The sequence below is a fragment of the Bombyx mandarina genome, chromosome 17 (genome assembly GCF_030267445.1).
Source record: "Bombyx mandarina strain Sakado chromosome 17, ASM3026744v2".
Classification (NCBI taxonomy): Eukaryota; Metazoa; Arthropoda; class Insecta; order Lepidoptera; family Bombycidae; genus Bombyx; species Bombyx mandarina.
The window spans coordinates 1461760-1486453 of record NC_143223.1 but is presented as its reverse complement, the minus strand read 5'-3'; the positions used below and the strand labels follow the sequence as shown (position 1 = coordinate 1486453).

Here is a 24694-nt window from a genome sequence, read left to right as displayed (position 1 = left end):
AAACAAGTTGTAGCGGAGGACTTCCTTCACCGCTTCAAATTGTCCGATGATATTAGGGAACTCCTTAGAGCTAAGAACGCCTCGATACGCGCCTACGACAGGTATCCTACCGCGGAAAATCGTATTCGAATGCGTGCCCTACAACGCGACGTAAAGTCTCGCATCGCCGAAGTCCGAGATGCCAGATGGTCTGATTTCTTAGAAGGACTCGCGCCCTCCCAAAGGTCTTACTACCGCTTAGCTCGTACTCTCAAATCGGATACGGTAGTAACTATGCCCCCCCTCGTAGGCCCCTCAGGCCGACTCGCGGCGTTTGATGATGACGAAAAAGCAGAGTTGCTGGCCGATACATTGCAAACCCAGTGCACGCCCAGCACTCAATCCGTGGACCCTGTTCATGTAGAATTAGTAGACAGTGAGGTAGAACGCAGAGTCTCCTTGCCACCCTCGGATGCGTTACCACCCGTCACCCCGATGAAAGTTAAAGACTTGATCAAAGACCTACGTCCTCGCAAGGCTCCCGGTTCCGACGGTATATCCAACCGCGTTATTAAACTTCTACCCGTCCAACTCATCGTGATGTTGGCATCTATTTTCAATGCCGCTATGGCGAACTGTATCTTTCCCGCGGTGTGGAAAGAAGCGGACGTTATCGGCATACATAAACCCGGTAAACCAAAAAATCATCCGACGAGCTACCGCCCGATTAGCCTCCTCATGTCTCTAGGCAAACTGTATGAGCGTCTGCTCTACAAACGCCTCAGAGACTTCGTCTCATCCAAGGGCATTCTCATCGATGAACAATTCGGATTCCGTACAAATCACTCATGCGTTCAACAGGTGCACCGCCTCACGGAGCACATTCTTGTGGGGCTTAATCGACCAAAACCGTTATACACGGGAGCTCTCTTCTTCGACGTCGCAAAAGCGTTCGACAAAGTCTGGCACAACGGTTTGATTTTCAAACTATTCAACATGGGTGTGCCGGATAGTCTCGTGCTCATCATACGGGACTTCTTGTCGAACCGCTCTTTTCGATATCGAGTCGAGGGAACCCGCTCCTCCCCACGACCTCTCACAGCTGGAGTCCCCCCGCAAGGCTCTATTCTTTCACCCCTCCTATTTAGCTTATTCGTTAACGATATTCCCCGGTCGCCGCCGACCCATTTAGCTTTATTCGCCGACGACACGACTGTTTACTATTCCAGTAGAAACAAGTCCCTAATCGCGAAGAAGCTTCAGAGCGCAGCCCTAGCCCTAGGACAGTGGTTCCGAAAATGGCGCATAGACATCAACCCAGCGAAAAGTACTGCGGTGCTATTTCAGAGGGGAAGCTCCACACGGATTTCCTCCCGTATTAGGAGGAGGAATCTCACACCCCCGATTACTCTCTTTAGTCAATCCATACCCTGGGCCAGGAAGGTCAAGTACCTGGGCGTTACCCTGGATGCATCTTTTTTTTTTTTTTCCTACCTAAGCTGAGAGCCTTGAGAGGCTATATCAGCGTAACCCTAACTTTAGTAGGTGAGCTCACGGGGCTCAAACCTGACGATGTTGCTAACACGAACCCTAGCAAGAGTCGTGCTTCGCAGAATCTACCACCGGATCGGAAACGCGACCCACTGAGAAGATCCGGCGAGAAACTCAGTGGGCTGTGTCTGAGAGTTAATTTACTCGTCGAGCCCTTCGTCGCAAGCGACGGGTTCGACGAGAACGGTGACCGGTGCTTGAAGTACCTAAAAGCACCGTTATTGGATCGGGAGGATCCGAGATGACGTGTTTTGGGCGACGTCGACTGCTTTCCATTCTGTCCGCAGGATCGGGAATGTAGTTACCGGCGGCCACGATGAGAGGGTTCTCATGACGTGCCGCTTTATCGAAGTGGCGCATCGACGCCGACTGCATATACTTACTGGTGGACTCTAAGTCCAGGTCGTCATGGAGGTCGACGTTCCTGACGAACCACGGGGCTCCGACGGCTATCCTGCAAAAACGGGATTGAATAATTTGAAAGGATTTTAAGTGTATGCGGGCCGCGTGAGCGAACACTACACTTACATAGGTCATGACGGGGCGTATGCAAGTTTTGTAGAGTGTCACCTTATTTCTAAGGGACATTTTACTTCGCCTACATATCATCGGGTAGAGACGTCCTAGGATGAAGGCGGCACGATCGCGTACCGTCTTGATGTGGGGGCGGAATGTCATCCTACTGTCGAGGGTGACGCCTAAATATTTGACCTTCGGGGCCCACGGTATGGGCTGGTCGTACATCGTGATTGGGCGAACGGCGGGGGCGGGGGTGTTGACGCGCCTAGTCGGGAGAGGGATGCTCAGCGTGGTGTTCGGAGGGCGACCCCTTTTGAAGAGCACCGCTGTGCTTTTCGTGGGGTTGATGTCGATGCGCCACTTCCGGAACCACTGTCCCATGGTGGTAGCTGCGGTCTGAAGTCGTCGATGAAGCAACGCCTTCTTCCTACACGAGTAGTAGATGGCGGTGTCATCGGCGAAGAGCGCCAGATGGGTCTCCGGAGACCGGGGTATATCGTTGATATACAAACTGAATAGTAACGGGGAGAGGGCGGAGCCTTGCGGGACTCCGGCTGTGACGTGACGGGGCCGGGAACGCGTTCCCTCGACTCGATATCGGAACGAACGGTTCGACAAGTAGTCTCGTATGATGAGCACGAGTCTGTCTGGCACTCCCATGTTATACAGTTTGTATATCAAACCGTTGTGCCAGACTTTGTCGAACGCCTTCGCTATATCGAAGAAGAGGGCTCCTGTCGGAATGGGTTTCCGCCTGTTCAGCCCTAGTAAGATGTGCTCCGTGAGGCGGTGCACTTGATGGACGCACGAGTGTCTGGCGCGGAATCCAAACTGCTCGTCTATCAGAATTTTGTTCGCGGATACAAAGTCCCAGAGGCGTTTACGAAGGAGCCGTTCGTATAATTTGCCTATCGCCGGGAGGAGACTGATGGGGCGGTAACTCGCGGTTTCGTTATTCGGTTTGCCCGGCTTGTGTATGCCGATAACGTCCGCTTCTTTCCACGCCGCGGGAAAGATGCAGTTCGTCATAGCAGCATTTAATATCGTGGCCAACATTGTTATCAGTTGGGCTGGTAACAGTTTTAGCGCGCGGTTGCGGATGCCGTCGGAGCCGGGAGCTTTCCGTGGTTGTAGGCTATCGATCGCCTCCTTAACCTCGGAAGTGGTAATGGGGGGTAACGCGTCCGAGGGCGGCAGGGAAGCTCTGCGCTCGACCTCCCCGTCGACGAACTCGGTGTGTTCGGGGTCCGCGTGTTGAGTGCTGGTGGTGCACTGTTCTTGCAGTGCATCGGCCAGCAACTCTGCCTTGTCATCGTCATCGTAAGCCGGTGGTTGGCCTGAGGGGCGTACGAGAGGCGGCATAGTGACGATAGTTTCGGACTTGAGGGTCCTAGCTAGTCGCCAGTATGCTTGGTGAGTGGGCGCGAGTTCTTCTAAATAACTATCCCAGTTTTCGTTTCGGGCGTCGCTTAAGCGGGATTTGACCTCCCGCTGTAAGCGACGCATCCGAGTCCGGTTTGAATCCGTGGGATATCGATCGTAGGCCCGGATTGCCGCGTTTCTAATTCTAACGAGGTCCCTAAGTTCGGGGGAAAGTCTGATGCGGTGGAAGCAGTCCTCCACATCGACTTGTTTCGAGGATCTTATGATCGCCGTCGAGACGTGATCAGTGAAGATGTTTATGGATTCGACGGTATCCTCGGGGGATGGAGTTGAATCCGGGCCGCAAGGGAGGATTGGTGGAGCGGTGTCAGCTAAGCACGTGCCCAGCTTCTTCCAATCCACCATGGTCCTCGTATCTGGTTCGCGGTTGAGTGGGCGACCGAGCTGCGTGACGACAGGTCGGTGGTCTGAGTCGAGTTCTGACATTGCCTCGATGGAGCGCAAGCGCAGAGTTACGTTCCTCAGCAGTGCCAGATCTATTGTGCTCGGACGACGCGCGGCGTTGTACGGATAGCACGTGGGGGTCGGGGGGTTGAATACTTCGAATGTGAGGTCGTCTATGAACGCGTCGAGACGCCTACCGTTCACATTCGTGCGATGGCAGTTCCACCTAGTGTGGTGGCAATTTAAATCGCCTGCCAGGATGACCGCGTCCCCCATACCGAACAGTGTCTCGAGGTCACTGCTCAGGAGGGGTTTGTCAGGGGGGAGATAAACGGATGCGATGACGATCGGCTGGTGTCCCGTCAGCGCGATGCGGCACACTGACGCCTCGATATGTAAGAGCGAGGGAGTATCGAGAGGGACGCAGTGCAGGGCCCTCCTATAGTAAATGACAGTCCCGCCCTTGCGGGCGGAGAGTCTGTCATTCCTAACCATGACGTAATTCGCGACTTTGGGGTCGCGACGCGAGGGCTTTAGGAAGGTCTCCTGCACCAGAAGGATGTCGATGAGATTATCGCGGAGAAACTCATATACTTGATCGCGCTGACGCGCGAGTCCGTTAGCATTATAAAATGCTAACTTTATGGAACGCGGTTTTTCCCTACCGTTGCACGCCATTGATTACCGGTAATCAAACCAGTGTGCGCTGGACGGACTCGATGACGTCGATGTACTCGAACGTCGCGTTTAGGCGGTCTTCGGCCGTGACCGCTCTGCGCATGGCGTCGGCGAACGCACGCATGCGGTCGATATTTATCGCGGCGATGTAGTCGCGAATAATTGTAAAGTCGTTTACAGCAGGCCGCGCGGGGCCGGGGCGGGGCGCGGGACCGGGCGCGGGGGCGGGGCGCGGCGCGAGCAGGGGCTGGGGTGCCGGTGGTTTCCCTGCCAGCGTGAGCGGCAGCGGTTTTGCCCACGCGGAGACGGTGGGCACCGGTGCCGGCACGAAGGCAGGCTTCGGCGCACGGGGCGCCGAAGTCTTTGGGCCGACGGTTTTTGGGGGCGCGTTGGCCAGACGCTTCCGCGGGGCCTTGGGGCATCCGCGGTAGTTGGCTGTGTGGCCCTGCTTCTGACAGAGCACACAGCTCGGAGGTTCGGTCGCGGTCTCTTTGACCCGCGAACAGTCGGCTGTCGCGTGGTCACCGAGGCACTTAACGCACCGCGGACGCGCGTGGCAGTTGCGCGCGGAGTGGCCGTACAGCTGGCAGCGGTGGCACTGCCCGGGAGTGCCTTTCCTATATGGGGCCTCGACGGTGACCCCGGATAAGCCGCAAACGGTGCGGAGGCTTGAGGCAATCCGTTTGCCTTCGGCGGTTGGTTCTAACGCGACGAGAACCATATTATATGCGAATTTATCGCGCCCGCTGTGCATTCGGTGCACGCTTACAATCGGGTACGCCTGCCCGATGAGGTCCTCCTTGACCAGCTCGACGTCGAGCTCCTTCGGTACTCCGCGTATTACTACGCGGAGCTCGCGATCCTCCTGGAGCGCATAAGTGTGGAAGCTTATGCGTTCCTTTCGGAGGTGGGCTGTCAGCGCCCTGTGGTCGTCCGGTGAGGCCGTTTTTATTTGAATGCCGTGCGCGATGTTACGCGCATGGATGACGTTTACGTTTTGTGCCTTACAGGCACGGGATACGCGATCCCACGCGGTCTTATCTTGCAAAATTACCGGCGGCGGCGCGGGAATTTTGCGGACGGACGCGGGTTGGGGTCGCGGCGACGGGGTTGCGCGGCGAGGGGAGTCGGGTGAGACCACGACTTTAGGACGCGACGCGTTCGCGGCCTTTGGCTGTTTCGGCGCCGCGGACGGTTCCACGGCGCGGGCGCGTTTTTTCCCGCGCGCGACGGTGGTGAACCCTTCCGAGGTTCCCGGTTGGGGACTCGCGGCGGACTCGTACTCCATTTCCGACTCGGAGTCGGAGCCGGAGCTTGATGACGCGCAAGACGCGATCGACGCAGGCGCGGGGGTGGGGGGCGACATCGGCGAGTCGCGAGGTACCGGCGCGGGGGGCGACAACGGAGAGTCGCGGAGTGCCGGCGCGTCAAGGCCGGCCTTGTAAGCTTCGAACTTGGCGATTATGTCCGGACAGACGTCGCGGACGAACTTAAAGAAGAGCGCGCCATTGGCGTCACTCATGGTGAGTGTGTGCCCGGGGGGGGCTTCCCCGGGACTTAAGCAAACTCGCCGAAAGGCGAGTCCCCTGAGTGGGAGTTCACCCCTTGAGCTTTACCAGCTCCAAGGGGGGGGAGTGCCTTTGCCGTGAAAACGGCAGTCGGCTGGGAATTGGGGTGGAAAGTTGGGAAGGTAGGGCTCCACTGGGTTGTGAGAATGCCACAACAAGCGGTGATCTCAGTGGAGTTTTAGTCTCGAAAGAGACTGTTTTGCTCGCCGAATATATAAATGAATTTAATATATGAAATGGATGGGTGATAATGAGTTAGCGTTACGAGTGCACAACTCAAGTACAAACTGTTTTTACAACTCAAGGTCGCGACGCCAGCGACAGCGCGTCAAGAATGCACAACAATGCCGCGATCGGTGCGACAACGACAATGCTGGACAACTCGAGACTCACGTTCGCGACGGCAGCGACAATAATTTGCAAAAACGCGTCCGGACCGAACGGCGATGCAATCGGAACTGAATGTGGATGCATCGATGACATTCCGCCCGCATATAAAATCAGTCCGTGACCGTGCCGCGTTTATTCTCGGTAGACTCTACCCCATGATCTGTCAGCGGAGTAAAATGTCCCTTCGGAACAAGGTGACACTTTACAAAACTTGCATAAGGCCCGTCATGACTTACGCGAGTGTGGTGTTCGCTCACGCGGCCCGCACACACATAGACACCCTTCAATCTCTACAATCCCGCTTTTGCAGGTTAGCCGTCGGAGCTCCGTAGTTCGTGAGGAACGTTGACCTACACGACGACCTGGGCCTCGAATCTATACAGAAATACATGAAATCAGCGTCGGAACGGTACTTCGATAAGGCTATGCGTCATGATAATCGCCTTATCGTAGCCGCCGCTGACTACTCCCCGAATCCTGATCATGCAGGAGCCAGTCACCGTCGACGCCCTAGACACGTCCTTACGAATCCATCAGATCCAATAACCTTTGCACTAGACGCCTTCAGCTCTAGGAGCAGGCTTAGGGACCTCGGTAACCGTACTCGTCGAACTCGACAAAGAGTTCGCCGTGCAACCTAACCCATGAATCAGCTCGCTGAGTTTCTCGCCGGATCTTCTCAGCGGGTCGCGATTCCGATCCGGTAGTAGATTCATTCGCGAAGCAGCTACTCTTGAGTTGTTAGGTCTCCTTCGGAGGCGCTCGGGCAGCTGTTAGCAAATCCCACCCCTCCTGGCTGAGCCTTTGCTCGCCCACCTGTCCTGGTGAAACTGGAAAGGCCTCCGGGCCACCAGTAATCCTTCAATCATAATAAAAAAATTTAAAAAAAAGTCGAAATTCGACTATTACAATTGGAATTGTAAGTTTGTACACTATTATGATTGTATTTTATACTTCTGTAATCACAAATTTCGCGAAGACTACACTATAAAAAATATTAACAAAGACAAACAATATTTAATCTCAATTTGGCAACAGACGCCAAGAACAAAAGTTTGACAATAAATAGTATGCATATTGCATGCGTGTGTGCGTCAAATGCATGGTATGTAGTGTGTGTAATGTTTTCTTTATTGATTTAATGTATCTTTTTTGCATTATTTTAAAAAAATATTACCATTGTGCAGTTCTTCTCTATATTCTCTATAAGTGTAGAAAATTTCATACTCCTCCGTTCGCGCAATTTTCGTAAAAAGGGATACAAAGTTTTTGCTTCACGTATTAATATATAGATTCGTTAAAGTGACGTTGAAATTTAAAACTTTCACTTTGCGTTGTCTCATTAGCCCGATATTTATTAGCCTAGGGGGTAAAAATAACCCATTACCAATAAAACTCATTTTTATTTATTTATTTCATAGATGGATGGACGAGCAGCTCACCTGGTGTTAAGTGGTTAACGGAGCCCATAGACATCTACAACGTAAATGCTGCGACCCACCTTGATACGCGTTCTAAGGTCTCAGTATAGTTACAACGGCTGCACAACCCTTCAAACCGAAACGCATTACTGCTTCACGGCAGAGATAGGCAGGGTGGTGGTACCTACCCGTGTGAACTCACAAGACGTCCTACCACCAGTAAATGATCGTATCTGAATAGTTTTTTTTTTTTTTTTCGTCAGGAGGAAATCGCCGGACTTCCGCCCTCCACTGGGGACGGCGGGCGGAGCATGTCGGAGTCGAACCGACTAAAATCTCCTGTCGCTCAACAACCAACGTCCAAACCTCACATGAGACAGAACTCATGAAAAGGCAAAGGGGGGAAAGTGAAGTGTTTAGTGCGAAGCACATCTCTCCCATCACCCTCCCCCTCGGGACGCTGGACTGGCGGTCGTCGGCGCCACGACCACCAGCCCTCTCGGTCGGCAGGCTATCCGGAGCCCGCCTAGATGGCGCCGGTTAGAGTGAGCTATCCTACGGAATACCCCGCTGTGTCAGAACCAGCGTGGGTCGAGGATAGCCGGCCTTCCATCACCCGGATGCTCTTGCGTAAAACGAGTGCAGAGCAGCTTGCACGACGTCTTCTTAGGTCCCCCTCGCCGGTCCCCAGACCGACATATGAGGGGGACCCGAAACACTTAGGGGGCCAGGGCTTGGGCGAGATCCGCCTCCCTGGCCCCCGCTTGACGGCGGCGGGCTTGCGCGTCTCTAACGTGCCCCGCCGCCTCCTTCTGCGAGATGGTGCACTCGCAGAAGTCGAGCATCGCCTTCCACGACTCGTCGTCGCCGAGCATCGATGCCACAACACTCGGCAACGACAAGTCGTTTCCTATTTTTGCGACGAGGACACGGCGCCACCCCTCCCGTGCGGGGCAGGCGACGAGCGTATGCTCTGCCGTGTCCAAGTCGCAATCACAATGGTGGCACTCTGCCGTCGGCTCGGTTCTGATCCGGTGCAGGAACTCACCGAAGCAACCATGCCCAGTGAGAACCTGCGTGAGCCGGAAAGTGAGGCGTCCTCTGTCACGATTCACCCAATCCACAAGGACTGGGCGAATCGCCTCGACGGTCCTACGACCAGCCGAAGGATCGGCCAGTCGCCTGGACCATGGTCGTTCCGATCGTTCACATAATCTATGCGAATTAAAAAAAAAGCTTATCCAATCACTTCGGATATACAAGCGACAAAGCTTTTAAGCTTGTTAACGATCACTTTGTTCTGTTGGGATTAATACAAAATGAAAATCCAGATTAAGCCCCTTGATAAAAAAAACATACAAACTGAAAATGGAAAATTGTCAGCAGCAGAAAATCAAAGAATGACAGAAAAATAACATGATAATTAATTATTATTAACTATACTACCGACCCGCCCTCGCTTCGCTTCGGAAACATTAAATTTTATTATTGATAGCTGAGTCCCGCGATGCTACCCGCGGTTATTGTCGTACCACGGGTGAAGCCGCGGGGCGAAGCTAGTCTCAAAAAAAGTAGCCTAAGTTACTCCTTATATCAACAGCTATCAGTGAAAGTCCCGTCAAAATTGGTCCAGCCGTTCCAGAGATTAGCGGAAACAAACAGATAGACAGACAAAAATTGTAAAAAATGTTATTTTGGTGCATGTACCGTATATATTTCATATGCATGTAGTAAAAAGAGGCTATTTCTATATTACAAACAGACATTCCAATTTCATTTATTTTATTATTAATTATTAACGGCCGTCTGGTGTAGTGGTAAGTGACATGGTCACTACACAAGGGGGTCGCGGGTTCGAATCCCGCCAAGGTAAGGTATTTGTATGATAAATATAAAGGTCTTTTCCAGGATTATGGATGTATCTTAAATATATGTATGTGTATAATAAAAATCTTACATTTATTTCCGCTATCTGGTACCTGTAACACAAGTTCTTTGCGAACTTAGCACGGGACCAGTTAATGTGGCGTGATTGTTAGTAAATATTTATTTACTATTTATTGTTATTTAAATGTATAGATTACATTTACTAAATTCAAAGAGCATGAGAATTTTCACCGCGATGCTACTTTATATATTCAAGCTGTTATTTCCAAGCCATATAACAAACGATTGACATCTATACCATTGGTCTAGTTAAATTCTGCAGTGACAGCAAAATGCACGTGCATTTTTTTGCAATAATTTCTTTATTGTCGGCCGTTTCTGGAGCGAATATTATTTCAGAATTGATCATGGACTATTTTAGTAATCAGAATATTAAGTCCGTTTGCCTTCTGAACTGTGCGAGTGAAATATGTAAGCACTTAAAAACAGAAGGATTTTATATTATCAATTTACCTTCTTTACATCAAACATCCGCCTATTTCTGCAAACACCGCCTATTTCTGCCGTGAAGCAGTAATGCATTTCGGTTTGAAGGGCGGGGCAGCCGTTGTAACTATACTGAGATCTTAGAACTTATATCTCGAGGTGGGTGACGCATTTACGTTGTAGATGTCTATGGGTCTCGAATATATTAAGCGTATAATCTATGTCTATGGGCTCCAGTAACCACTTAACACCAGGTGGGCTGTGAGCTCGTCCACACATCTAAGCAATAAAAAAAATCTTACAACGGGTCTTGAAACGAATTATTAATCATGAACTTAATTTTCTAGGGGCAAAGAATTTGGGAAAAACTCTAATGAATATGTCCATTGGCTTTTCATTGCTTCATCTGACCAAGAAAACAGACTACAGTGCTTTAGACAAATGCTTGAGTTACACTAGTTGGTCGCTTGGGATTGTTTTAGATGTTTCTTGTGAAGGAACTGATGATGTTCTTAATTATGTAAGTATACCTATATATTGTGCGCAAATACAACAGACGTTGAGGTTGGCATCTCGAGTGTAGATTACTGGTGCTAGGACCCCTTGTGAGTCCGCACGGGAAGGTACCACCACCCTGCATATTTCTGCCGTGAATTGCGTTTTCGTTTGAAGGGCGGGGCAGCGGTTGTACGGTACTGAAACCTTAGAACTCATGTCTCAAGGTGGGTGGCGCATTTACGCTGTAGATCTCTATGCGCTCCAGTAACCACTCCAGGCGGGCCGTGAGCTCGTCCATCCATCTAAGAAATTACGGTACTTACAGCTAAGGCATCACTTTCAAAATCTACAACCTTGGGGATACCGAAAAGATGCAAAATTTCGGCAAAAAAAATTTAATAATATAATTCCAGGAACTAACTACAAGTATCTGATAGTCGACTACTTATATCCGATGAAAAGGTCAAACATTAATTCACACACCATTTTCTTTGAAGGCTTCAAAAAACAGACATTTCTCCGCAAATAAAAAATGGCTGATCATTGAATGTAAAAGAGCTATTGATTACCCGAAACATGAAGCATTATATTTAAATAAAAACGAAACTATACTTGAGACTATTCATTACAATAATGCACCCAAGAATGGAACTGCGCTCGTGTCTGATGCTAAAATAATGAAGACCCTTGAAACCCTAAATTTGAGTATAGACGCCGATATCAAAGTAGCTTTAAAGAAAGGTAATAATGATACGACCATTTTCTTACAAAATTTAAACAATACATTTTGAAAATAATACGATGTGACTGAAAATCCAACGACGCGCTATGTTAATGATCTGAAAAGAATGCGCATTCGCAAACCCACTGTGTAAAGCTGAATGAGAGCGGAAGTTAACTTCCGTGTGTTGCTATACGGTTTTGCATGTTCGTAAAAAATATAAAAGCTTAAACTAAGTATTCATGTTAGACTTCGTAAATGCTAATTACATCGAATATTTGTTAAGATAAATTACGCAGCCGCTTATCGCATACCGCCTTTTCGCATTAAAAGTGTACAATTTCCAAAAAATATTCGAAATTGAGTTAATATGCGGAATCATTTGGTATCACCAAGTATTTTTCTCATAAATACTGTCAAAAGAGCGTAGTTTAGTTTTAGTTTTTTTTTTAGTTTATTTATATTTTGACTACTATTAACAAAATTAATTAAGATAAAATTATCTGGTAAAAAATAAAAAATAAGTGTTGCAAAGATGATTAATATTAAAATAAATATCACATGTTAAACCTTTAAAACACTCTCCTGTAAAATTAGTAAGTTTTGAGGTTATACAGTTTTAATGCGAGAAGACGATATGTCACTGGTTCAACTTCAGCTTTAGATGTAATTAGACCTTGTTGGCGTTTGCTGTGGACACCCTGTGAAATTAACTGTATACTTTGCTCATCTTAATTTCTTTATGTAATCAATAGATCTCTTCTTGCGACTTATACTTTTACATCCACCAAACTTTGTAGTCAATTTAGGAATAATTTTTATCTACTAGTCATCGTGACCCAATGAATAAGACGAGCAAAAAAATGCAAAAATGTCGATGCTCAAATCTCTTAGACAGATGACAGTTTTTTTAATGGAATGCATATCCAGCTCACGAATAATTTCCACGATAGAGAAATATCATCGTCTATTAAGAATTGAACCCATCAAAACTATGAATTACGTAATTTGCTTGTGGTAATGCGATCTATGAGCCCGCAAGAGGAGGTGCCACCGTCTTACCGAGTTCTGCCGCGAATCAGTAGTGGGTTGTGGTTTGAAGGATGTCAGACAACCGTAATATTATCATCATCATTAACTTCATCATCAGCCCACAGATGTCAACTGCTGGACAAAGGTCTCACCCAATCCACACCACTGAGCCCGGTCTTCGGATCTCTTCATCCACTTCTTGCGGACCACCGTTTGTAGACCATCCCGTCGCCTAGCTACGGGGCGTCCCACGTTGCGTAATATTATACATCTGACAATTAGACCTCATGTCTCTGGGCCAGTAACCACCTAATACCAGATGTCCATCCCATTGTAGACCAGTTAAAACGAAAACAAATGTACTTTTCATAATTACGATTCCTTCTTAAGATTCCAAATATTTAAAGGAAGACATGTATTATACGCGATTCTAGGAGACGCTTTCTATTTACAAGTAAATTTAACATAATGTTTGATGTTTTAGGTGCTGTAGATTTTGTTTTATACGACGTTTTCAATTATGGTAAAATTCAAGGTGGCAGTTTGATCGTCAAAGCAATTGGGACGTGGAACAGTGCAGGTGTTTAATAACATTATAACTAATAATCCAAATATGATGATAATACTACAAAATAATGCAGACTTACCTTACATGTGTTTAAGGAATGTAAAGATAAGGTCATCTATAAAGCTAACAAAATTTGTTGTTTATATTGACGTATTTATGCAAGATGATTTAGATATTGTTTTGTGCGAGTTGGGTTTATACCGGATTTCCTCTATTCTATGATAGATATCGCATACTCATCTGATTTTTTCATTGTGCAGGTGTTTTCTCAAGTTTAAATAAATTCAAATACTACGATCGTTGGGACTTCAACGAACTGGCGTTAAGAATGATTCTTGTTGTAAGTGCCCAAGAACTTTTAACTTAAAGCTTCTGTATCCAAATCGATTGACATTAACTTACCATAACAAACATTAATACGATTTTTGCCACCACTCTACTGGGCGTTCTCTTTGAGAAACCTAATAAGGCTCAGACCAGACCATGGTTGCAAACTCACAATCGGAATTTACTACAAAGGATCCCATTGCAATTTCCAGATTTCACCTCCACCTCGGAAATTTGATCCGAAATCTTTGAAATTACAAGACACTACGCCGACGCCAGGCGTAGTGACCATCTTAATGATATCTTCAATAGTTGTACACGAAATTGCCCAACTACATAACTTCAGGTAATTTGCCACGTCGCCGGATTCCGCTTCAGGTGGGGAAGGTAGTGTCATACCTAACTGTTGTTGAGTAGTCTACATTGCTAATTCCGCACCGACGCAAGACATTGCAACATTAATTTCGTGGATAGCCTGATGATGATGTCACGTAATTTTTGGTTTTCAGATTTAATTACACAATCACTGATCGATGGATAGGAACTTTTGAGAAGAACAGCAGTAGGGTATGTATCTTGAGATATCTAACGTATTATTGACCTCACTGCATCAGATATATCTCTCGATCGTGGGATATTGTTTCGAAACAAAATAGTCACCATAATTAATTTTATTTGTAACTTGAATCTAAGAGTCTAAAGCAGTTTTAGCCGAACCTTTTAAAGCCGTAATGGTAATAATATATCTGTCCCCCCTACCACTCCTTAGGAACGGTCCTGGAGAAGGTTTTTCGTTAGATTTCGGAAGTTGAGGATCAGTAAAATTGAAGTGAAATTCAAACTCTATTATTTATTCCTATTCCTCAACTTTCATTGTTTTACCTCCACTAGTGATTCCTTCACCACCTTCAGATACAGCAGACATAAATTGAAACTGAAACTCAGTGAAAAGTGGTTGGCGCTCTTGAAAGTCTGTTGAACCCATATTGCCTCTTACTTTATTTACATTATTTGAAGCGCATTAAGAAAATTTAATTAGGTTGTATTCGCAAAAAAATTAAGGGTATTAAAATTTTCACTAGTCACGATGGTACGCAAACAACATATTGGCACCTGAAATCTGAAAAGCAAAATTGCTTCCTATAGCTGTTGACCTATAGAGTTAAAACTATACCCCAACTCACAGTTAATTTCTAAAATTTCGCCGTACTCCCAGGTCTCTACTAAAATTACTTCATCTGTTTTCAGGTTGTGGCGAATTCGCTTTATTTTAGAGAACAAGATATTTCACCTTTAATTCGGTATTTGGCTTATCTAAGCGACAAATTGGAAGTAATCCATCCTCCTATTACTTCTATAGAGTAAGTGAAATTATTTGCTGTGAGCTTTCTCGAACAACTGCTTAGAAACCACAATGTAAAGCATTAACATCACATATTAAGAATTTAAGCCGCAAAATATACATTTAATATGTAAAATTGCACATATCCGTGTGGGTTGATATATCCTCCTTGCTTACTTCTGTCATGCCTTACTGTTGTGTTTCTATTTAATGCTCACATACCGTAAGGCAGGAAGCGACAGCCACATTGTGGTGTCTATAGGCATCATCAACAGTCTATCATGAAATAGAGGGTGAACCTTCCTGCCCATCGTAGTTATTTTCTCTCCATCCTTGCTTTAAAAGCATCCTCTTTATCTTTTTTAAAATCTATTTAAAGTGATTTTTTATCTTAAGGACTAGATACTACTACCGCATCCCAACGAAAGGTCCAGGGAAATTGGAGAACCAGTTTTTGAGACCTCTAAGCAACGGGGCGTGGTTGTGCTTCATAGCAGTCTCTACACTTTGTGCAATATTATTAATGATGTCGGCTATTGTGGAGCAACGTCCATCAATGGTTCAGTATGCGGTATTTTCGGTTATAGCTTCTATATGCCAGCAGTGTAAGTAATTTATTTAGCTTTTATTCACAAAAATATATTATTTAATGGGAATCATCTCTTAAAGCGAATAATTTATTTAATTGACGCATAATAAGAGTGTAAAGCGAATAATTAATTTTTCACCTCAGCAGCTCAACTATGCTGCGCCCAAATTGCCCAAATGCCCAAATTCCGATTTAAAAAAATTACGGGAATAAAAATTTCGCTGATATGACAGCGTATAGCATAACGTGTTAAACTTTATTTCAATCTATTCCTGTTCATTTCTATGTCTCCTAAGTAATATATGTTCTCACTGCTGAGGTGAAAAGTTACTGTGTACTACACGAGAGCAAAGTTTTTTGCATCTCGTGCTGTTGAGTCCCTCACTACGCTAGGACTAACTAACTTTGAATCAAGAATCCTTCGCTTGCTCGGGACTCAAAATCAGCACTCGAAACAAAAAACAACTTTGCTCTCTTTTTGCACAAATAACTATTATTATTGCGTAGACGAGAGACCGAGCTCACGGCCCGTCAGCCTTAAAGTGGTCACCGGAACCTTCAAACTTTCTCGGGTGCTACCAAAATTGAGGCAGTACCTCAACGAAATGTGCCGGTAAACATTTCGTGTAGTTTGTACCCTGCCTTATGTGATTTCATAACTCAACTCTGCATTTTCTTTCTTAAGCAACTCATGAACGTAAGCCGTTATTATACAAATAGGAATCAACTGTAGTCAAAATCTAACCTTTTTAACAGAGCAGTAGCAACATAGATACATGATTTTTCCCGCACTGTAAATAATGCGTGGTAAATAAATTTCATTCATTAACGGCCGTTTGGCGTAGTGGTAAGTGACATGGTCACTACAAAAATCTTACATTTATTTCCATTATCTGGTACCCGTAACATAAATTCTTTACGAACTTAGCACGGGGCCAGTTAACGTGGCGTGATTGTTAGTAAATATTTATTTATTATTATTATTATTCCACTCCTATGTAGTTGTAGCTTCTATATGATTTCTAGGTTTTGTTTACAGTTTTTCAAGATACGGACGATGTTGAAGGTCGAAGAATCTCTGGAGGTAAGATTTGCTTCAATTCAAGTACAATTTCGTTCTGGAAGTCACTATAAATCGTCAACTAACTTTATGATGATGAATGATATGTTAAAATAAAGGATATTTTTTCAGTTACGTCGAGTAGATTAAGTATGTCCAAGGTTTTTATTTTTTTATTGCATAGCTGATGGATGGACGAGTTCACAGCCCACCTGATGTTAAGTGGTTACCGGAGCCCCTAGGCATCTACAACGTAAATACGCCACCCACCTTAGATATGAGTTCTAAGGTCTCAGTACAGTTACAACGGCTGCCTCACCCTTCAAACCGAAACGCATTACTGCTTCACAGCATAAATAGGCAGGGTGGTGGTACCTACCTGTGCGGACTCACAAGAGATCCTACCACCGGTACTTACTATACATACATACATACATACTATATATATGTATTTGGGATGTTTAACGACGAAAGGAAGATCTTCCACCGAGCGGATGATATTGCTCGGTAGACCGACGGTCCAAATGTTATTGTTCGGAACTTGTATATATGCGTTTTATCTTGAAAATGTCGTAAGCGAGATTCAGGCATCTGTCAATTATCTTGCGTTGAATGATGGCTACCCGCCACATCACTCCCCTCCGAGACTGGAGGTCGTGTCATTTTTAGTTAGCGTTGTCCGTGCTGAGATTAGCTTGCAAGGGCCAGTGCTGCTCGAAACCTGCGGTGAGTCGAGGCTGAGCTTGAATGCTGCGTTCGTGTCGCCAGTGTTGCTCGAAGTTTGCAGTGAGTCGAAACTGAGCTGAATGCTGCGTGATTGTCGCCAGTGCTGCTCGAAGTCTGCGGTGAGTCGAGACTGAGCTTGAATGTTGCGTGCGTGTCATGCGTAGTCCATGTGATGCAGAGCTGCCACGCCGGAGATGTGTGACCCCAAGCGTTGATGATCCGGTCGTGGGCTGCGATGAACTGTAGCGGCGTGATGAGGCAGTGAAGTTGCGTGCCGTAGGACCAGGAAGCGCGGTGAGTCGGCTGCGATGGTCCTGTTGAGGCTGCGATGCTGGCTTGCTGTGAGACGACTGTCAATGACGTGCTTTTATCTGCGAGAATGCGGGGATTTTGGTAGCCGGAGTTCTTGATGCGCTGAAGATGAATCAGAAGGTTGCGTGTTCACATCTCGTCGCAGGTCACCAGTTTGGGATGTTTAACGACGAAAGGAAGATCTTCCACCGAGCGGATGATATTGCTCGGTAGACCGACGGTCCAAATGTTATTGTTCGGAACTTGTATATATGCGTTTTATCTTGAAAATGTCGTAAGCGAGATTCAGGCATCTGTCAATTATCTTGCGTTGAATGATGGCTACCCGCCACATGTACATACTATATATTTTCGATCATTAACTTACAGCTCGTAAACTTATTATCCTAGTCACCGGTATGTCCTGCGTGCTTGTCTACAACTTCTACACCAGTAGCGTGGTTAGTTGGCTCCTCAATGGGCCACCACCTTCCATAAACTCTCTGAGAGAACTATTGGAAAGCCCACTTGAGCTTATTTACGAGGATGTCGGATACACTAAGTCTTGGCTACAGGTATTTTTTTGCAATATGTTTAACATCTTCGCTTCGGAACAGACTCATATCTTTCAGCTCATGTATTTGATATTGAAGTCGTCGTGGCCTAAAGGATAAGACGTCCGGTGCATTCGTGTTGAAGCGATGCACCGGTGTTCGAATCCCGCAGGCGGGTACCAATTTTTCTAATGAAATATGTACTCAACAAATGTTCACGATTGACTTCCACGGTGAAGGAATAACATCGTGTAATAAAAATCAAACCCGCAAAATTATAATTTGCGTAATTACTGGTGGTAGGACCTCTTGTGAGTCCGCGCGGATAGGTACCACCGCCCTGCTTATTTCTGCCGTGAAGCAGTAATGCGTTTCGGTTTGAAGGGTGGGGTAGCCGTTGTAACTATACTGAGATTTTAGAACTTGTATCTCAAGGTGGGTGGCGTGTCTACGTTGTAGATGTCTATGGGCTCCAGTAACCACTTAACATCAGGTGGGCTGTGAGCTCGTCCACCCATCTACGCAATAAAAAAATAAAAAAAAAATTTTGAGGTGATGCGGACGAAGAAAACTATGTCCCTCTTGCTAGTGCGGACCGATTATTTCGTGTATTTGTATACAATATGTTTTCGCAAAGTTATAGCATTTTAATCTATCCTAGTGCTGGTGGGTCGAGAAAGACCTGCCACGCGCTGGTGGAAACATCGTTGGGAGCGCATTTCGACCAGATAAAAGTTTATGGTTTTACTTGCCGCAGCCAAGGTGTTAATAAAGGTTCCATGAGTTCTCTGAGGAATTGTTTGAGAACGATTTTATGATCCCGTTATTACCATCGCAACGTACGCTACGGCAGCAGATTTCATCTATGCCAACTGGACTGCTGCGTTCATCGACAGTGCGCTTCAAGAGATCTTTTCTGCCACGTAACATCTAGAATCAACTCCCCTCGTCAATGTTTCCTGAGTGCTACGACGTGTTCTTCTTCAAACTAAGCTTCCAGAGCGTACTCGGCCCTTTGGCTGTATCTTTTCACCGATTTTTTTTACTATGATGGTGGTGAAGGAACCATAGAGGGACAGCAGAACGTAGATACCGTGACAATGCCTTGTGATCGAAGTCTGTTGTTTCTTTGAATGGAACGGATAAATACTTCACAGTGGAAATATGCAAGACGACGGTACCTACCTTCTACGAGCTCACACTACGACCTAGCTCCAGTAACTGTAGGCAGAGGCTTGGTTCTGCCCCTGGCATCCATGGGCGATGGTAACCACTCACCATCAGACCGTATGCTCGTCTACCTACAAGGGTAATAAAAAAATTTATCTTCAAACTAAAAATCCTCACTACAAACCAGTCCCTCTTTCTTAGATCAAGGTGAAACACCTCGAAACAAACTGTTGATGATGATGAAGATCTCTAATGATGAAGATCTTTGTTATTTTTTAATTATTTCATCTATTTTCAGAACCCAACGTATTATTACAACAAACGTAACGCCAAAATCGAAGACGAAATACGTCAAAAGAAAGTTTTCAACAAGAAAAAAGGGGCTCCGTTGCTGAAATCTGTTAAGGAAGGGATTGCTATGGTGCAAGCGGGAGGTGAATCTAGTAGCAAATATATTAATTACCTAGAACGGTCAAAAGGGCATGTGATGCGTAGAGAGGATATGCATGTGACTTGGAGACGAATGGAAATGGCAGTGCAAGGTAGAGGGGAAGAGGTCGACCGAAGAAGACATGGATGAGTGTGTGAATGACGATATGAGAGAGAGAGGAGTGAGTGTTGAGATGACGGCTGATAGAAGAGAATGGAATAGAAAAATTCGCTGTGCCGACCCCATCTAAGATAAGATGGAGACAAAGAAGCAGAAGAAGTGGTACACTGAAAAATAAACATGAAAACAGAAATATAACAATACACATCACGAGTCGCACTTTGATATATTTATACATACCAGTGGTCCTCCAGTAGTCGAAATTCGTCTATAATTGAAACTATAAGCTTGAACATTATTATGCTTCTAGTGTCAAAGACTAATAGACTTCTAATAATCACAGATTTCACTAAGGCTACCCTTTAAACAAATAATATTAAAGAAAACAATTTTCATCTATTCTCAATTTGACCACAGACTTTAGCAATAAACAAAAGTATAAGTATGCGTGTGTGTATATCAAACACATGGTAATGTGTGTAATATTTTTTTTATTGATTTAATAAATTGATTTTCTATATTCTTGATTTAATAAATTGATTTTCTGTATTCTCTATAAGTGTGGAAAATTTCATACTCTTCCGTCCGCGCAATTTTCGTAAAAAAGGGGCACAAAGTTTTTGCTTCACATATTTTCATTATTGAAATTTTTTTTTTTTTTTGCCCATACAATCGATTTAATTTCTAGGGTACGCATACCACACAGAAGTGAACAGCGCCAACGATCTTATATCAAAGACTTTTACTCAGACTGAGCTCTGTGAGTTGGGGTCTTTACAGTCAATAGAAAGGACCAACGTTTATGCATGTGTACAGAAGCAAAGCCCTTACAAGAAGTTCTTCGATTGGAGGTACATTAGGCTTTGAAAAAAAAAAACAGATTGATTGGTAGATTCACGAAGTCAACCAACTCGAATTAAGCTTTGAGGTAAACGTCATAATTTTTTGGTGAGTGGCTCATCATCATCATCATCATCAACAGCCCACAGTCGTCCACTGCTGGACATAGGCCTCTCCCAATCGACACCACTGAGCCCGGTCTGCGGCTCTCCTCATCCACTTCTTGCCGGCCACCGTGAGGTGAGTGGTTACCGTGGCCCAAGCACTTTAGCAATGCCAGGGGTAGAGCCAAGCCTCTACCTACCTTTAAGTACACTCCATAAACCACATTTGAAGAAGGACATATCGTAGTGCTCGGCAAAAACACCGTGGAGGCCGGATTACCTATAATTAGGATAATTTACCCTCGAACCAAAACAAATCGATTATTTAATTTCCTTTTTTGTTGCCTACCTATTGCTAGTAGCCTCGAGGGGTTATCCTAGTTTCTTCCGACGACAGAGCTCAGCCAAGAGATTTTACTAACATTAGCCCTATCAAGAGCATTGCTTTGCGGAATATAACGTAGGATCCGAATCGCTAATCGTTAAGACAGGCGCAAACTATATGCAATTGTATCAAGCTCTTATGGGCTTTTCGTGGTTAGCTTACTCTTGAGCATCCTCGAGCTTAGTGTTTATAAGATTCAAGTATTAAATGACTACGTCTACAAATACGTACTTAACAAATGTTCACGATTGACTTCCACGGTGAAGGAAAATAGATCGTGTAATAAAAATCAAACCCGCAAAATTATAATTTGCGTAATTACTGGTGGTAGGACCTCTTGTGAGTCCGCACGGGTAGGTACCACCACCCTGCCTATTTCTGCCCTGAAGCAGTAATGCGTTTCGGTTTAAAGGGTGGGGCAGCCGTTGTAACTATACTGAGATCTTAGAACTTATATCTCAAGGCGGGTGGCGCATTTACGTTGTAGATGTCTATGGGCTCCAGTAACCAGTTAACACCAGGTCGGGCTGTGAGCTCGTCCACCCATCTAAGCAATAAAAAAAAAACGCACGAACCATTTAAAGCATCTCTTATCTTGAATGTTTCAGCCTAATGAGACTACAGGAACGTGGCATTATAGATTGTGTCACAAAGAGAATGGAATCGAAACACGTGACGTGCGCTGGAAGCTCCCCACGAGCCCTGGCCCTGGGAGGAGCTGCACCAGCTTTTATGCTGCTTGCTTTTGGATATATTTTGGCGACAAGCATCATGTTTGTGGAAAGGTAATTCAAAAATTATCTTTAGTGTCAAATTCATTACAGATCATCTCTTGTCTGTGTGCTATTATGGGAGAGTCTAAGTCCTATGCTATTTGGCTGTTGATGATGGTATGCTGGCCGTGTAATCATCCATTAAAACCATAATTTCCTTCATTTTATACGGGTACCCGCAATATGGTCGAATTGGACGATAATATTGCCCATAGTCGTAAATTGAGGCCATCAGCGCAAAATTGACCACAGTTATTTATATTTAAGCTTATATGACGTATATTGGAATTTGTTTAAAATATAATAAAATTTGATGCAAAACCGGCCTATCCATAGTTTCACCCATAGATAACAGATAGCTTTGTAAACATTATTTCTGCGCGTATTGTTTTTTTGTCTACTCAAAATCAAATTCATGAAAATTCAAACCTAATTGCCTCCATACTAATAACTTTGGTAAGCTTAGGCCACTTTTGCGCTGACGGCCTCAATTCTGGTATAAATTAGTATAAAGTAAGGTAAAGTAAGATTTACTTTGTTACAGAATCATTTTCAAAATGAAGTACAGAAACGAAAAAATATTGAAATTCAAAAAATAAATAAACTGAACGTATTAAAATTTTATTATTAACAATGCTTGATGCACGTCGACCGTATAAAAGTGCTTTTTTCAATCTCCACAAAGCCCGGACCCGCGCTAGGCCACAACGCTTGGCGGAGAGTCAATTTCTACAATACGAACGGAATGAATATCAGTTGCGTTGTGGTAATTGAGCGTGGACTGTATTGTTTAAGATATTTATTGTACTTTTTTTTTATTGCATAGATTGGTGGACGAGCTCATAGCCCACCTGGTGCTAAGTGGTTATTGGAGCCCATAGACATCTACAACGTAAATACGCCACCCACCTTGAGCTATAAGTTCTAAGGTCTCAGTATGGTTACAACGGCTGTTCCACCCTTCAAACTGAAACGCATTACTGCTTCACGTCAGAAATAAGCGGGGTGGTAGTATCAACCCGTGCGGACTCACAAGAGTTCCTACCACCAGATCTTTATATGACAAATTAAAGACTTACTTAAATTGATACGTTGGCGGCTAGATTTGAAAGAGGATTGGTGTTGTGGCGGACGTCGCTCACTGATTTTTAGGTTCAGAAACTAAACAATTTACAACGGAGAGAAAGAATCCAAGAACAAATTTAATGACTCTCATTGAGAGATGTGCAGCATCGGATGAATCTGTCTTACTAATTGCACTAGCAATAATCGAAACTTTTAGGATTTTCACTTTTTTACAGAAATTATATCCAAATACACTAATTAATCTATGAATGAAAAATATTTTTACTGGTTTTTTTTTAAGCTATAATACAATTTTTATTGAAGAAGAAACGCGGTTGTCACATGAAAATGTGACTTTTGCTAAGCATATGTGTGATAAGCAGAAAACAGATGTGTTAGGAAAATACACAGCACTTACTATAAATTAATTGAGTAGTTTTTAGATACACTTAAAAAGTATATAACGTATACATGTGGTTAAGATATCTAAATAGATCTTCGGCGCATTTTCCCCGAAACAGCCAATTAGCAAGTACTTTCTTATAAAAGGGACAGAAATATAAGCCGATGATAGTTAAAAGCTCAATTGTAGTTTCTTAGATCTAGGCTTAAGAGGTTTGGATAGCCAGCCACATTCACAACTAATCTAAGGTCACATAGTTATAATCAAAAACTTAGATAGTTTCGAAGCAACTGGGTTATAAACTAAGGTTCTGAAATAAATTAAGATAAAATTTATAAAACTGAACATACTAGTGCAGTAACTTTCCGGTGTGTTTAGTGTGAGCTTAGTGCTAGCTTAGAGCTTTAGTGTGAACTTTTTAACGTTCTCGATAGCGTAAAAGTTTTCTCAAATTTGTATGCAGTTGGAACTTGAGACTTGTTGGAACTCAAAAAAATTGAGTTAACTTTTACGCTATAGAGAACGTTAAAAAACTCTCACTAAGCACACTGATGTGATAACAACCTCTATGAAAAGAACTAACTTCAATGTACTGGCTTCCTTTGTTTTACTGAAAGCCGTAGCACCTATTTTTGTTTGTACACGAAAAATATTAATAAATCATTTATAAACCTTTTTATTTATTTATAAATTTATGTTTTTCTTGTTCACTATCTACTCATACGTAAAGTTGATGGTGGTAGCTTGTTTGGTTTTTGTTTACCTATTATTAGTATATTATATGTATGTTTTGAGCTGTTAGTTACCCAAATAAATAGATAAAAATCTTGATCGTCCACTGAAGTAATTGAAATAAACATTAGATCTAATGAATTACTTTTATTTACCTATGTGCGCGGGTAGGTAACAAACACTATTCTCTCGATTTCTGCCCCGAAATAATCGTGCTTGATGTATTTAAGAGTGGAACAGCCAAATTTACTGGTGGTAGGACCTCTTGTGAGTCCGCGCGGGTAGGTACCACCACCCCGCCTATTTCTGCCGTGAAGCAGTAATGCGTTTTGGTTTGAAGGGTGGGGCAGCCGTTGTAACTATACTTGAGACCTTAGAACTTATATCTCGAGGTGGGTGGCGCATTTACGTTGTAGATGTCTATGAGCTCCATTAACCACTTAACACCGGGTGGGCTGTGAGCTCGGCCACCCATCAAAGCAATAAATAAAAAACAACTCACAACTGATACTTCCAAGATTGGCTTACCCTTTTCTAGTGCTTAGATGGGTAGACGAGCTCACGGCCCACTTGGCGTTAAGTGGATATCGGAGCCCATCTACAATGTCAATTATGCCACCCACCTTCAGACATGAGTTTTAAGGTCTTATAGTAGTGA

General features: G+C 44.6%; 1 protein-coding gene across 1 annotated transcript; it reads left to right on the top strand.

The window, feature by feature from the left end:
* The first annotated feature begins 10134 nt into the window (after positions 1-10134).
* Positions 10135-24137, top strand: LOC114244608 (ionotropic receptor 75a-like). The gene is made up of 15 exons (XM_028176486.2): positions 10135-10291; positions 10654-10826; positions 11302-11545; positions 13042-13137; positions 13386-13465; positions 13665-13798; positions 13962-14019; positions 14701-14813; positions 15191-15399; positions 16423-16467; positions 17851-18035; positions 19483-19618; positions 20423-20585; positions 21672-21848; positions 22381-24137. Exons 1-15 carry the CDS (start codon positions 10153-10155, stop codon positions 22433-22435), a joined length of 2007 nt encoding a protein of 668 aa, XP_028032287.2. The 5' UTR covers positions 10135-10152; the 3' UTR covers positions 22436-24137.
* The last annotated feature ends 557 nt before the right edge of the window (positions 24138-24694 follow it).